Consider the following 12,854-nt stretch of genomic DNA (forward strand, 5'->3'; position numbering starts at 1 on the left):
AGAGCAAGGTGTTTGGCATCTTTCATCTGACAAGAAGTTTGTTTGCCAAGCTTTTGCCGGAGCTGCTGGATGACTATTTTGGTTTAGTTATGAAGATGAGTTTGGCAGAGGGTTTGGTTGTATTAACAATTCATCACGCAGGCAAAGGCCCTGAGGTCCCCACCTAGCCACACACTGCTCTGTCTCCTGACTGTGACTGCTTGGGTGCAGGGCTGCTCTGGGGACTGGTTAGCCTTTCAGCATCATTGTCTAGTGGCAATAGTGGCTTACAGGAATGACTGTTTCTTTTTCAGAACAGTCAGGCTGTCCGACTGTGACCTCTGACAGGCGATGCACCTCTCTGACCCAAGCATGAGACCGTGATTATTACTAAGTGTGTGTTAGATGCTCCACGTGCAGCACTAAGCATAGCACCTGTCCGTGCCAAGCCCCCAGTAAATTCTAGTTGCCATTATAATTAAGTACCTGCCCTGCTTTTCAAAGCCAATTTTGACAGTTCAAATTTGTAGGAAAAGGCTATTGACTCTGAAGTTGATACTTTCTTGCTTCTAAAAAGGCCTATAAATGTATCTATATCTGTTAACTCAACTTGGAGATGGTGGCAATTTGGCCTGTCTTCAGAAATGTTTATTTGTAGTTATAAACGCCATCACTCAAGTTAACATGCATCACCACTGATGCGTCTTATGTCGATTCTCAAGACCCGTTATATGCATGTGTGAAACTGAAACTCAGAAAAAGCAGAACTTAGGCATTCTTGCCAAAAGGAAGTGAACTGGAAGGAAGAGGAGAGAGTCTTTGTGGAGAAAATTGTCCTATCTCTCCACCAGTGTCAGAATGTGGAAATGTTTACAAAATGCTCATTAAAAGAAAAAGGGATCGCAAGATAGAAACAAAATCTGGTGCACAAGTTTACACTGGGGAGATAAGAAAGGCTAGGCCCCTACAGGGGATTTTGTTATCCAATTATTGCAACCTGACTTTCGCCGAGGGGAAGAGTGGTCGGGGGAGGGGGAGAGAGGGGAAGAGTTTCCAAACTTGTCTCCAGTGACATGAGACATTTACGCTCGCTCGGCAAGATAAAACTGCCACTTAGAGCCCAGGAGAGCTAGACCTTCCTGGGTTGCTCCGGGGCCTTGAGCGGAGTCATGGGTTCTCCGGTGCTCGGGCTGTGCGCTGTCTTCTGCCTGGTGGCTCACTCCGTGGCTGGGAGCCCCATCATGGGCCTGGAGCAGTCGCCTCTGGAGGAAGACATGCCCCTCTTCGAGGATGTCTTCTCGGAGCAAGACGGTGTGGACTTTAACACGCTGCTCCAGAGCATGAAGGATGAGTTTCTCAAGACGCTGAACCTGTCCGACATTCCTACGCAGGAGTCCGCCAAGGTCGACCCGCCGGAGTACATGCTGGAACTCTACAACAAGTTCGCCACGGATCGCACCTCCATGCCCTCCGCCAACATCATCAGGAGTTTCAAGAATGAAGGTGAGCTCACCTTTTTGCAGATCAACTTTGGCTTGAATCTTCTTTTTACAAGGAGTGAGAAGTAGACTTACAATGCGTGGGAATGATGTGGATCAGGGCGACTCTATCTGCATAAGAATGTGTGCAGAAAGATTCACAAAAACAATGCAGAGTTTGATGCACACCGTTTGCATGGTCATTTCAGGACCCCAGAGGGTAGTTAAAAACATCTTTTAATCCAAAGTCACAATGTGTCTATCATTTTGGCATCCTGAGTCTTTGAAACTTTAATTTGGCCATCAAGTATTAAAAAACATAATATTGGTCTGCTGTTGGCTCTTTGTCATTTTCCAGAGGCACTTCAATTCGCAGTTTGGCTTTTATTTGTCTACAAAATTTGCCAACTTCTACTTAGAAAGAAAAATAATGAAAATGGAAAGTTGAGATTTGTGTTTTATTCAAACTTTGGATAAGTTTCCACTTTGTGACCTTACTTTAAAACAGTCATACAAGATGAAAAGATATTTTAGTGATTTTTTTTAAAGCTGTGTTGTGTTTGATGTGTCATGGCCTTCCTTGGAACACTGTTTATAGTTTCTGGGAATTGTGCATAGCTTAATTAATGATCCAGTTTAGCATTTCTGTATGTTTGTTAGGAGTAATGCAGAAGCTTTAAATTATTGGTGTAAGAAGTGTGTTTTCTCCTTTCAGATATTTAAATTCAGTAATGAAATCTAATGCGCTGGAAAGTTAATCCTTCATTTAATCCATTGCTAGAAACCCAAAAGGCAATAAATCTAATATCTGTGGTAGAGGCGAAACTAACTCTTTAATACTTACCAGGTATGCTTTTATAGTCATTAAGCAGATATAAAAGAGGTGGGTTTTTTTGTTTTCTTTTGTTTTTTGATTGATGTTGGCCAGATGTTCTTGCGAGTAAAAGGGCAGTGGCAGAGATAGGATGCAGGCTTTGGAATTTCAAGAGCTGGTTGACTTAGTAGTGGTAGATAATTAGCTTCCTTTCACTAGGTCCCAATTTCCTTATCCGTAAAGCAGTGATCATAGTAACTACATAATACAGCTGAGTAGTTCAGAAATAGTTATGGGAAAGAAAGCGCTCCATTTGCTATAAAGTGCTGACCAAACTTTGGTGATTATTAACAGCTTACTTAGTATTCTAGGCATCAAAGCAAATGTTGAGTAGATATTCCTTAGTTCCTAGGACATCATTAGACTTCAACATTTAATCGAGCAGGAGTGGGCTGTTAGCCTAGTGGTTAAGACGCCTGGGTGGGTTTGAGTCCCAGCCCTTACTCCTGACTCCAGCTTCCTGCTGATGCAGACTCTGGGGGGCAGCGGTGGTAGCCCCAGTTATTGGATCCCTGCCACCCATTAGAGAGACCTGGCTTGAGCTCCCAGTTGCTGAATGTGGCCTGGCTCAGTCCCTGCCATTGTGGGCATATGTGGGGAATGAACCAGCAGGTGGGAGTTTTATCTCTCTGCCCTCCAAATAAATAAACAAAAATAAAATGCAATGTAGTCCATAATCAAGTTTCTTCCTTAGTGACTTATCTCTGGGGGAAATAACAAGTTGGGAACATAGACCCCGTTTGGACATAGAAGTGCATTGAGATGGAGCCACCTCCTTTTGTGGGAGCCTTGCCTGACACTGCCTGGCACCGAACCCAGGTGTCTGGTTCAGAGTGGGGTGAGAAAATGTTGGCGTACCCCAGAAAAACAGGAACATTTTCATGTCTCAGTTCTCTGTGGAGGATTTGGATGACCCAGGTCAGGATGTAGAATTTACCCAGCATGATATCACTGGCAACCAGCATGATATCACTGGCATGTCTCTCAGGGGACAGCCCGTGGCTGCACCCTCCCCAGCCTTTGGGAGAAGATGCAGAGCTGGAGGACACGCACCTCTTCCCAGAGATGGTCCTGCTGGCTGCTATTATGTCTCTTCTGACTATTCTGGACTGCTCAGTGCAGCCCCTAAGAGCCAAAGACCAAAAAATCTCCAACTCCAACTCCAACTCGTCTGGGGAAAATAAGTGCCGTCTCCAGGTGGACAGCGCATGCCCTCAATTCCAACCCCTCTGTGTCCTCCCCTCTCCAGCGGGCAGTCAGCTCTCTGCTTGGAGGCTCTGTTGCTTCTAGTGCAAAATGAACAGAGGATCCATACCTGCATTATGGACCACTATAGAAAGCAAAGAAGACCATGTTTGCAAGGCACTTGGTATGAAGAACTTGTCAACAAATGCTAATTCTCTTCCCTGGAAATGTAGCTCTTCCATCTATTACTTACTGCCTTTGCACATGCACAGAACTGCGCAGGGAAATTATTTAAAAAGAACCTCTTAATTAAGGTATAATTGAAAAATCAAAAAACCCCATACTTAAAGAAGTGCTGCTTTGACAGGTTTTGACAAACGTGAACATTCACTGAAATCAAAATAGGGAACATATCCATGACCACCAAAAGTGTCCTTGTTTGCCTTTGTAATTCCTTCCTCTTGAAACAGTGAATTTTATTTTGCATTTTTCTCATGGGTGGAATAACCTGCATACTCTCTAGTTTTTGGTAAGCTCATGTTCCTTGTCCAGGGGAAGTCAAAGCTCCTTTATTCTTACAGTGAGGGGACAACTTCCAAGGTGCTTCTATTTCTTATCCAAGAGCTTGATGGTGTATGAAGAACATATGCCACACTCAAAAACTGAGTTGGCCTGATGCCCAAAACCATCAACTAATCCATACTGTAAGGCACTGCCTCTGTCTAAAGCATCAAGGTCAGACAGACATGGAAGGGAGTTTGGGCAATGCTGATTGCTCTCGGTGCCACCAGGATAGTTGGGAAGATCCACTCATAGACAGAGAATTGAAGCACAAGGATGCAAGTGACAAGGGCCAAAGAAACAAAGTGCTCCAGGGACTCAGAGGCACGTGAGCTTCCAGACAGAGAGGTGAGAAAGGGGTGGTGCTCTAGCAAGGAGTTAGAACGGGGTGGGCAGAGGTGAGGGGAGAGGGTTTTCCAAGGTCATAGAACACATGCGAAACTTCAAAGAACAGAAAATTGTGGTGGAGAAATCAAAACACACGGGCTTATAAATCCATTCAGTTTATCAACAAATATGAATCAAGCAATTGCCGTGTTCCATGCACTGTAGAGGGTGAATGAAAGCTACTGCTGGACCAGTAGGTTAAGGCTTGAGAGCCACGCAGGTGAGTTTAAATGCATTCTGTCACTCTGCAAGTTGGCATTTCCCAGTAGCAGTGTGAAAAATGATTTTAGGTGGTACCCAGAATCCCGTGAAATCAGTCAGCCCTCAGTATCTTGAGTTCCAGGCCCACAGATTCAACCAACCATGGATTTAAAATATTCAGAAAAAAATGACATGTTCCCTAAACAATACAACTATTTACATGTCATGAGGTATTATAAGTAATCCATAGATGATTTAAAGTATTCAAGAGGATGTGTGTATGTTATATGCAAATACTATACCATGTTATTTAGGAGACTTGAGCATCTGCAGATGTTGGTATCTGCTGAGGGTCCTGGACCCAATCCCTTCAGATACCACTAGGACAAGTCTAAAGGAAGCAACAATTCTAAAATATCAGAACAGGCTAAAGACAAATATTGAAAGAGTATAATATGGAGCAGGGGCCCACTAAAATAATCAATTTGGTTTACAATTGAAAATATGCTGCTAAAGATGTCTGAGAACCCCTCACTTGGAGGTCCTTAGCATCTTTATGTTGCAGAATCCTTTTATAATCTGATGATAGATGTCCCCAGGGTTTCTTGGAGACATATAATACCTGAGGCAAGTGTACAGGAGCTTTGCACTCCCTGTAAGACTCTCAGGTAGGAAGTCAACGTTATTGTATTTGGAGGTATACTTCTAAGATTAGAGAACTTTTTAAAATTTGTTTCATAAACATTCTCAAGTATTTGGATGTGTCAAACTCCATGCCAGGTGCTAGGGGCACAAAACTAATGCAACCAGTTTCCCCCCAAGAATCATTTCCCCTCATTCCAACTCACAGAGAGCCATATATCCAAAAAACAGCGACTGTGGTCTCTTTGCTTTATGTTGCGTTGCTGTTGCATTGCCCTTGTCAGGATTTGTGGTCTAGAGTAGAGGTCAGCAAACTCTTTCCATTAAGAGCCACGCAGATAGCAAATAATTTAGGCTGTGCTGGCCGTATGTTCTCTGTTGTGACTAACTGTGCCACTATGGTGCAAAGGTAGCCACAGACACTATATAAACAAACAAGTGGGCTCGCTCCAAAAAGACTTTATTTCTAAAAATAGATGGCAGATCCAATTTGGCCTATGGGTCATAGTTTACTAACCCCCAACCTTAAAAGAAGACTTTCAGGAAGACATCTATATGGGGATCTCCTCCCCATAAACTCAAACATGAAAAGCCTTCATGTCCCCATCTAGGAAAATTTCAAGGAAAGAACAACCAGCATACATCCCATTTGATGGTTCTTTACTGGTTAGAGAAATTGGGGACTTGTCCACCCAATCTCCAAGGTCCCTTTGAGTTCTGTAAGTTATGGGCTTTAGGATTCTCAAGCAGGGAGAGTGAGTTTTTCCTCCATCCGTCAGGCAGCTGTTTTCCACCTTAGTCGTGGGCACTTCACTTAGTTTAGGATTCTACCCTTGACATTTCAGAATTTTCTGCGTCATAGAATGCCAACATTGTGTTTGTTTTTGTTGAAATTCTCATTCTGTCTGTATCAAGCTTCCTACATGGGCAGGCCTTCTTATTACAGAAATATAAAAACACCTGTTGCAAATCTTATCTTTGCAATTCTCTTTTCATTTCAGATCTGTTCTCTCAACCAGCCAGTTTTAATGGACTCCGAAAATACCCTCTTCTCTTCAATGTGTCCATCCCTCACCATGAAGAAGTCATCATGGCTGAACTCAGGTTGTACACACTGGTGCAAAGAGATCGCCTGATATACGATGGAGTGGACCGGAAAATTACCATTTTTGAAGTTCTAGATAGCGAAGGAGACAGCGAAGGAGACAACAACGGGGAAAGAAGCCTGCTGGTTTTAGTGTCAGGGGAGATCTATGGAACCAACAGTGAGTGGGAGACTTTTGATGTCACGGATGCCATCAGACGTTGGCAGAAGTCAAGTTCATCGACCCACCAGCTGGAGGTCCACATTGAGAGCAGGCACAATGAAGCTGAGGACATCAGTAGGGGACAATTGGAAATAGACACCAGTGCCCAGAATAAGCATGACCCTCTGCTTGTTGTGTTTTCTGATGACCAAAGCAGTGACAAGGAGCGGAAGGAGGAATTGAATGAAATGATTGCCCATGAGCAGCTTCTCGAGCTGGACAGCGTGGATGGCTTTTCCAGGGGGCCTGGGGAAGAGGCATTGCTGCAGATGAGGTCGAACATCATCTACGACTCCACTGCTCGAATCCGGAGGAACGCCAAAGGCAACTACTGCAAGAGGACCCCGCTCTACATCGACTTCAAAGAGATTGGCTGGGACTCCTGGATCATTGCTCCTCCCGGGTATGAAGCCTATGAATGCCGCGGTGTTTGTAACTACCCCCTGGCAGAGCACCTCACACCTACAAAACACGCAATTATCCAGGCCTTGGTTCACCTCAAGAACTCCCAGAAGGCTTCCAAAGCTTGCTGTGTGCCCACAAAGCTCGAGCCCATCTCCATCCTCTATTTAGACAAAGGCGTTGTCACCTACAAGTTCAAATATGAAGGCATGGCCGTCTCCGAATGTGGCTGTAGATAGAAGAGGAGGGTTGTGCCTTATTTAATAACTGTAAATGTGTATATTTGGTGTTCTATTTAATGAGACTATTTAATGAGGGTGTACAGATAACAGAGGCTCGTTGCCTTAGGAAATGGACAGGTCGGTTTGTTGTGGGAAATGCATATTTTGTGTTAGTCTAGTCCCTTCCATCCATTTTTCTTTGGACTTGCCATTTCCTGGGAATGCCTTAGCTAAAGACAAATGGCAAGTCCACATGACTTATCCTCCACGCCAACTTGGAAACAGTGACCCCTAAGCAAATTTCAGTGTCAAAAGACACATATTTGTGTTGCCTATCTTAGCACATACATGAGTTCATGAACATATTTTGCTTCTAAATAGGGGCAGGATATACTCACACTTATGACTCACTCAACTGTGTATATATTAAAGGTCACTGGGATGGGCTCAGTCATCTCTTTTCTGAGTAGGATTTATGTCAAAGCCGTTTGCAGCAGGAACTTAACCATCCTCAGAGGTATTGCATTTCCTAACGACTTACTGGGAATGTAAGTGTCGCTTTTGTTAGACGAGGTTCTGGTGGTGCCCCAAGCTGCAGGCCTGGGGAGGAGGCTGCATGCTAGATACAGGAAGCAAGTGGCTTCAGGAGCAGTGACCTCAGAGGTACACTAGAAAACAGTGATCCTCCAGGGACCTGTGTGCAAGAGAGAACAGGGCCTGGTCAAGAAAGGAAGTGAGGGGGGGCTTCAGGATGAAATCTGTTCCTGGGAGAACCAGAGGCACGGCCCTGAGGGTCGGCCTTTTTTTTTTTTTTTTTTTTGCTGCAGAGGGTATAGGAGGTGGGAGGGAGTTCGAAGGGTAGAAGGGGAAAAGATGCATGTGGATGTTATTTACAGATGTATTGGTAAAATCATAAGCAGTTCTACCTAGAAAATCACGTCTTTAGACAAAATTATGAGACAAGGAGGAGAAAAATCAGAAGGGGCCTGTTTGCTGAACTCCTTACTTCTTAAGAGTTTCCTCACTTCATTGTCTCTCTCACTTGCTCCGGCACCCCTACTTTTCCTCATTTCCGTATTCCACTTTCTCTCTTTAGTCTTTGTTCAGCTGCCTCATGTGCTTCTCCCATTCCTGTGTCCCCTGCCTTCACTGGCCTTCATTACCCTCACTGTGGGCTGCAGGGGACACTGGAAAGCATTTGCTCTCAAGATGCAAAGAGTGAGTGATCAAATTTTTAGATTAGCCCCCATACTTAATTGGATTTGGCTTTAATAACGTCCTTTATGGCATGTTGCCCATCAAGAACACGTACATGGCAGCACATATAGTAAAATTGGAACCATACAGAGAAGGTTAGCATGGCCTCTGCACAAGGATGACACGCAAATTCACGAAGTGTTCTATATTTTTAAATAAATGGATACCTGTTTTCCACTGCTAAAAAAAGGGGGGGATACCTGAGTCTAGATTTTTTTTAAATAAATGAACTAGTGAATAGATGCACAAGGACATAGCTTGAAAGTGCAGCTTGAATGTTGACACCGGATTGGCTTCAAGATAGAAACCCTGCAGCTTTCCCAGCTTCCCATTCTGCTGTCTGCTCATTTTGGAACTGATCTGCCCTCGGTGGGATGGCCCTGTGGCTCTGCCCAGTAGTTGGCAGCTGGCTGGACACTGAGACTGGCACTAGTCTTGGTGCCTCCTTGCAGGGTCAAGGGCTTTGAGCGGGAGGAATAGAAGCCAGCAGTGCCCAAGCTGGTCCAGCACCTGCAGGCGGGCGGCACAGCTGGTTCCCGCTAGGATGAGGAATGCGCCTTTCAGAACATCGCCTCCTCTCACCCTCTGAGTGCTCCCTCACAAGTCTTGCACTTTTTTTTTTTTAAATCCTGGGGAACTCTCAGCCTTCCTTTTACAAAGCTTTTAGTGTTATGAACTCATGTTGTGCTAGATAATAGAGGTAAGGAAATTAATTTAGAAACCTTTTGCTAAATTTGGATCTCAGCTCTTTACATCTCTTATCCCTCTGGTGTCTGTCCAGAGGGTAAACCCTGGAGAATCTGTTGCCCCTGGCAGAGTGAAATTCTCACCGTCAATGGGCGTACAGTGCTGGACAATTTGAGATGGCTGTGCATTTAACAATCTGAGAACCATGCATTTGTGGACTAGCCTCCAAATAACACAGTGTGTGTGTGAGGGCAGGCAGGTCTGTGTGGGTGTGTAGCTGGCTTCCGACATCCTGGCTCAGTGCCCTCACTGGAACATGGTGCATCCTTTATACTCCAAGGTACACGGTGTATACTCAGACTCCCACGGTACTTCTCTTCCTTCTACAGGACATTGTAACAGATATACAGCAAAATCTCAGCTAAACAGCAGAGTTTCTGGTTAGAAAATTTATCTTTAGGCAAAAACCTTATTTATTTTATGTCTAAAATATACAAGACAGTGTTGGGCTGGTAGATGCTTTACAGCCAGCCATCCAAGTGGGAAACAGCCCTGGTTCATGAATTTCAGTGGTGTGAAGGCTCCCAGCCCGGCCTATTTCACACTACTAATGTGATGGCAACTGACCTGAACCAATGCCAGGATGCTAGCCAGGTGCCAGCCCCTGCTTCGCACCACACCTGCTGCCGGCTCTGCCAGGCTTCTGGAAAAACCTTGTCTCAAACACATATAATCACTACTGTTAGAGCTGTGCAAACCCAGGCCTTAGGCAGTTAGGCTGCACACCCCAGACATTCCTCCTCCTACCACGGTCCTGAGGTTAACCTGCATTTCTGTGCTTTTCTTCTTCCCCATGGACAGGGAGTGTGGAAAACTGCATATCACTTTCTTTTTTTGCCTTTTTTCTTATAAAAAATGAAAAGACAAAAATTAGCATTATCCCTCGTTCCCATCAGCGCACCCAGAACCATTCTGTTTCATCTTATTAATATGAAGCTATGAAATGGTAGAACGCACCAATGTTTTCTCTGGCTGTAAACCTTCTGCTGTGGAATTCTTCAGTTTTATACTTAGGCAGAATTGTCATCACTGACAATGCTAAACCCAAAGGACTTTGAAGGAAAATTGTAGTACAGGGACTTGGGCAGCCAACAGCCAACGCAGATTGTAAAAGTTTCTAGGCTTCCTACTATTTATTGATGGATATATTTATTTTGTAATATAGTGTAGAATATCAAATATTTTATTTTTATGTTTGTGATCCCACTTGCATAGAATAGGCTTTTGTGCGTCTCATAGTACCTTTCCCCAGAGTATGACTCACGTACAGTACATGGCCTGTATTTTCATCTCTCTCTTTTGGCATCAAAACATACTGGCATTTTAGGGAGTCTTGCTGTAAGCGTGCCATAACTTTGTATATTTGCGTCTTGTAGTCCTGCTGTGAATCCCTTAGTATATTTACTGGCTTGTAAATAGTACCGTTTCATCTGAAGTGTAGATGTTCCAGAAAAATATTGAACTAATAAACTGTCATGTCATTCCACAAGCTGACATTGTCATTTGATCCTGAGAGGCAAATGCTGTCCAGCTGTGAGGGAATAGAATTGCTACTCAACCAATGACGTATGAGTAGCTAACTGGAGCCCCTCCCCCCACTCCCACATAGCAGGTGTTCCTCCTGAATGTACCCACTGCCTTCAGAAATCCAACTGGATACATCTATTGTAATTGGACCTCTTACTCTATTAATGTCAAAAATGTTAATTTAATGATTCCCAGAAAAGGCAGCCTTGTTGTGTAAACTCTTTCTGCAAGTATAATTTTTGGTCTGAGAAATTAAGAGCTTTTCTCGGGGCCGTTGCTGTTTTAGTATGCTTTATAATTTATACTCTTTAAGTAAAAGATATGCTCACATAAATGGTTTTTATGTTTTCCTTGTTACTCGGTCCATCAGCCGACTCCAAGGCTCAGCAGTGGTGCGGCAAATTTGGCATGTATCTGTAACACACAAGGGATGTTGCTCTCTTTGAAGGACTGTAGATCTTTTCACGGTCACTGAGCCCTTTGCAGTTCTGTATGCTCACGTGTGGTGAGAAAGGAAACGCCACTATGATTTTCTGCATTTTCTGGTCTCCAAACATGGACATTTGACTTCACACATTGTACAGTAGCAGCAAAATAAAAAGAAAGTGTTTCTGCATGTGGAACTGTATCAGTCAGTTAATAACCCCGTCAGGGAATGACCACTTGTGCTCAGCGTGTCTCTCACACACGAGCACTGGTTTTGTGGCACCTGGCCTGTTGGCCGTGGGGAGGCGGATGTGCAAGTGCCCACCAAGAATCCCACAGCAGAGGTTACCTGCAAATTGGCACAAGCACGTTCGTGTCCTTGGATAAAACCTGCTCATTGGCCACATCCAAATCCATGTGGTAATCGCTAGGCGGAACTGAAGACAGATGCAAATATTTTACACCCTGTGCGTAAGCCAAATGTGTACATTCAGTCATTTTGTTGAATAAAATGGGAAAATTATTTTGGTGATAATGATTTGCAGCTGATTTTTTTCTTCAGATGGAATTTTTTTTCATACTCGCTCCTGTTTTCTTTTTCATTTCCCCTTCAAAATTTATCCAGATGGAATACAATTCCCTCTACATTTGGAGAGAGTGGTCTTTAGGAACCAAGCATTGTTTTTGGCTTTCAAGTGGTCTCACCATAGAATGACGCCCTGCCTTAACTTGGTCCTCCCTTTTGATACAAGTGGTATAAATCCCACAAATGCCAGAGACACACAGTGTCGAAAATGAAATTTAATCCTCTTTGTCCATGGGAAATATTTCCGGCTTGAATGCTGAATAAGGCCAATGAAGAGCAATTGTCTTGAGGGAAATAGCAGGCAAAATTTCACTGATATCTGACGATTGCACCTGTTAGAACCTCAGGCTTCAGCAGGACTGTTTAGAAGTTACCCCTATGCCCTCACGGGCCACCAATGGGCTCATCCTCTCTGCGAACGCTGGTGATGAAAAGGGACCTCATTATCTTCTAAAGGACGCCTATTAGGTTTTTAGTGGGCTCTGCCTCAGGCGTACTCAATTTAACAAATGCTGGGTCATTTTCAGCCAAGTCACTGCAGAGGTGACAAATTGACACACAAATAGACACAAAATTGTGAGAGAGTCCCCCTATGATACTGAAGTCTCTCCTGGGGTCCCCCACCCCAGCTTTCCAGTCCATAAACCTCAGAGCATTGCAGGCGAAGCTAAGCCACTCCTCCATCTTCATCACAGCCCCTCTGGCGTGCGGGTGGCTCTCCTGGCCTCCAGTCCCCAGTTCCTGCAATGGTGTGCGCCATGGTTCCAATGTGTCCCCCAAATTCCTACATTGGAAATGGAATCCCCAAATTCATTTGTCAGTGGTGTTTGGAGGAGTGGCCTTTAGGAAGTGATGGGATTAATCCATCGGTGGGTTAACGGATTATGTGGGATTGACTTCGTTATAAAAGTGGGGCTTCTGGCCGGGTGATGCCCCCCACCATGCTGCGATGCAGGAGGAGGAGTCTCGCTAGATGCTGGTGCCTCTTGCTCCTGGCCTCCCAGCCACCAGAACTCTGAGCTAATCGACTGATTCTCTATTGACTACCCAATCCGCAAGTGCTTTCTTACCGCA

The 12,854-nt window shown here is 44.4% G+C and overlaps 1 protein-coding gene and 1 non-coding gene across 2 annotated transcripts; both read left to right on the plus strand.

Moving 5' to 3' along the window:
• The first annotated feature begins 1,006 nt into the window (after positions 1–1,006).
• On the plus strand, positions 1,007–11,714 carry BMP10 (bone morphogenetic protein 10). Its single transcript, XM_002709825.6, has 2 exons — positions 1,007–1,482; positions 6,309–11,714. Exons 1-2 carry the CDS (start codon positions 1,149–1,151, stop codon positions 7,253–7,255), a joined length of 1,281 nt encoding a protein of 426 aa, XP_002709871.1. The 5' UTR covers positions 1,007–1,148; the 3' UTR covers positions 7,256–11,714.
• On the plus strand, positions 8,546–8,647 carry LOC127490407 (U6 spliceosomal RNA). The gene has a single exon (XR_007918369.2). It is a non-coding gene; the product is annotated as a U6 spliceosomal RNA (small nuclear RNA).
• Positions 11,715–12,854: the final 1,140 nt, after the last annotated feature.

Source organism: Oryctolagus cuniculus, chromosome 2 (assembly GCF_051225735.1).
Source record: "Oryctolagus cuniculus isolate XC-2025 breed Fujian yellow rabbit chromosome 2, ASM5122573v1, whole genome shotgun sequence".
Taxonomy (NCBI): domain Eukaryota; kingdom Metazoa; phylum Chordata; class Mammalia; order Lagomorpha; family Leporidae; genus Oryctolagus; species Oryctolagus cuniculus.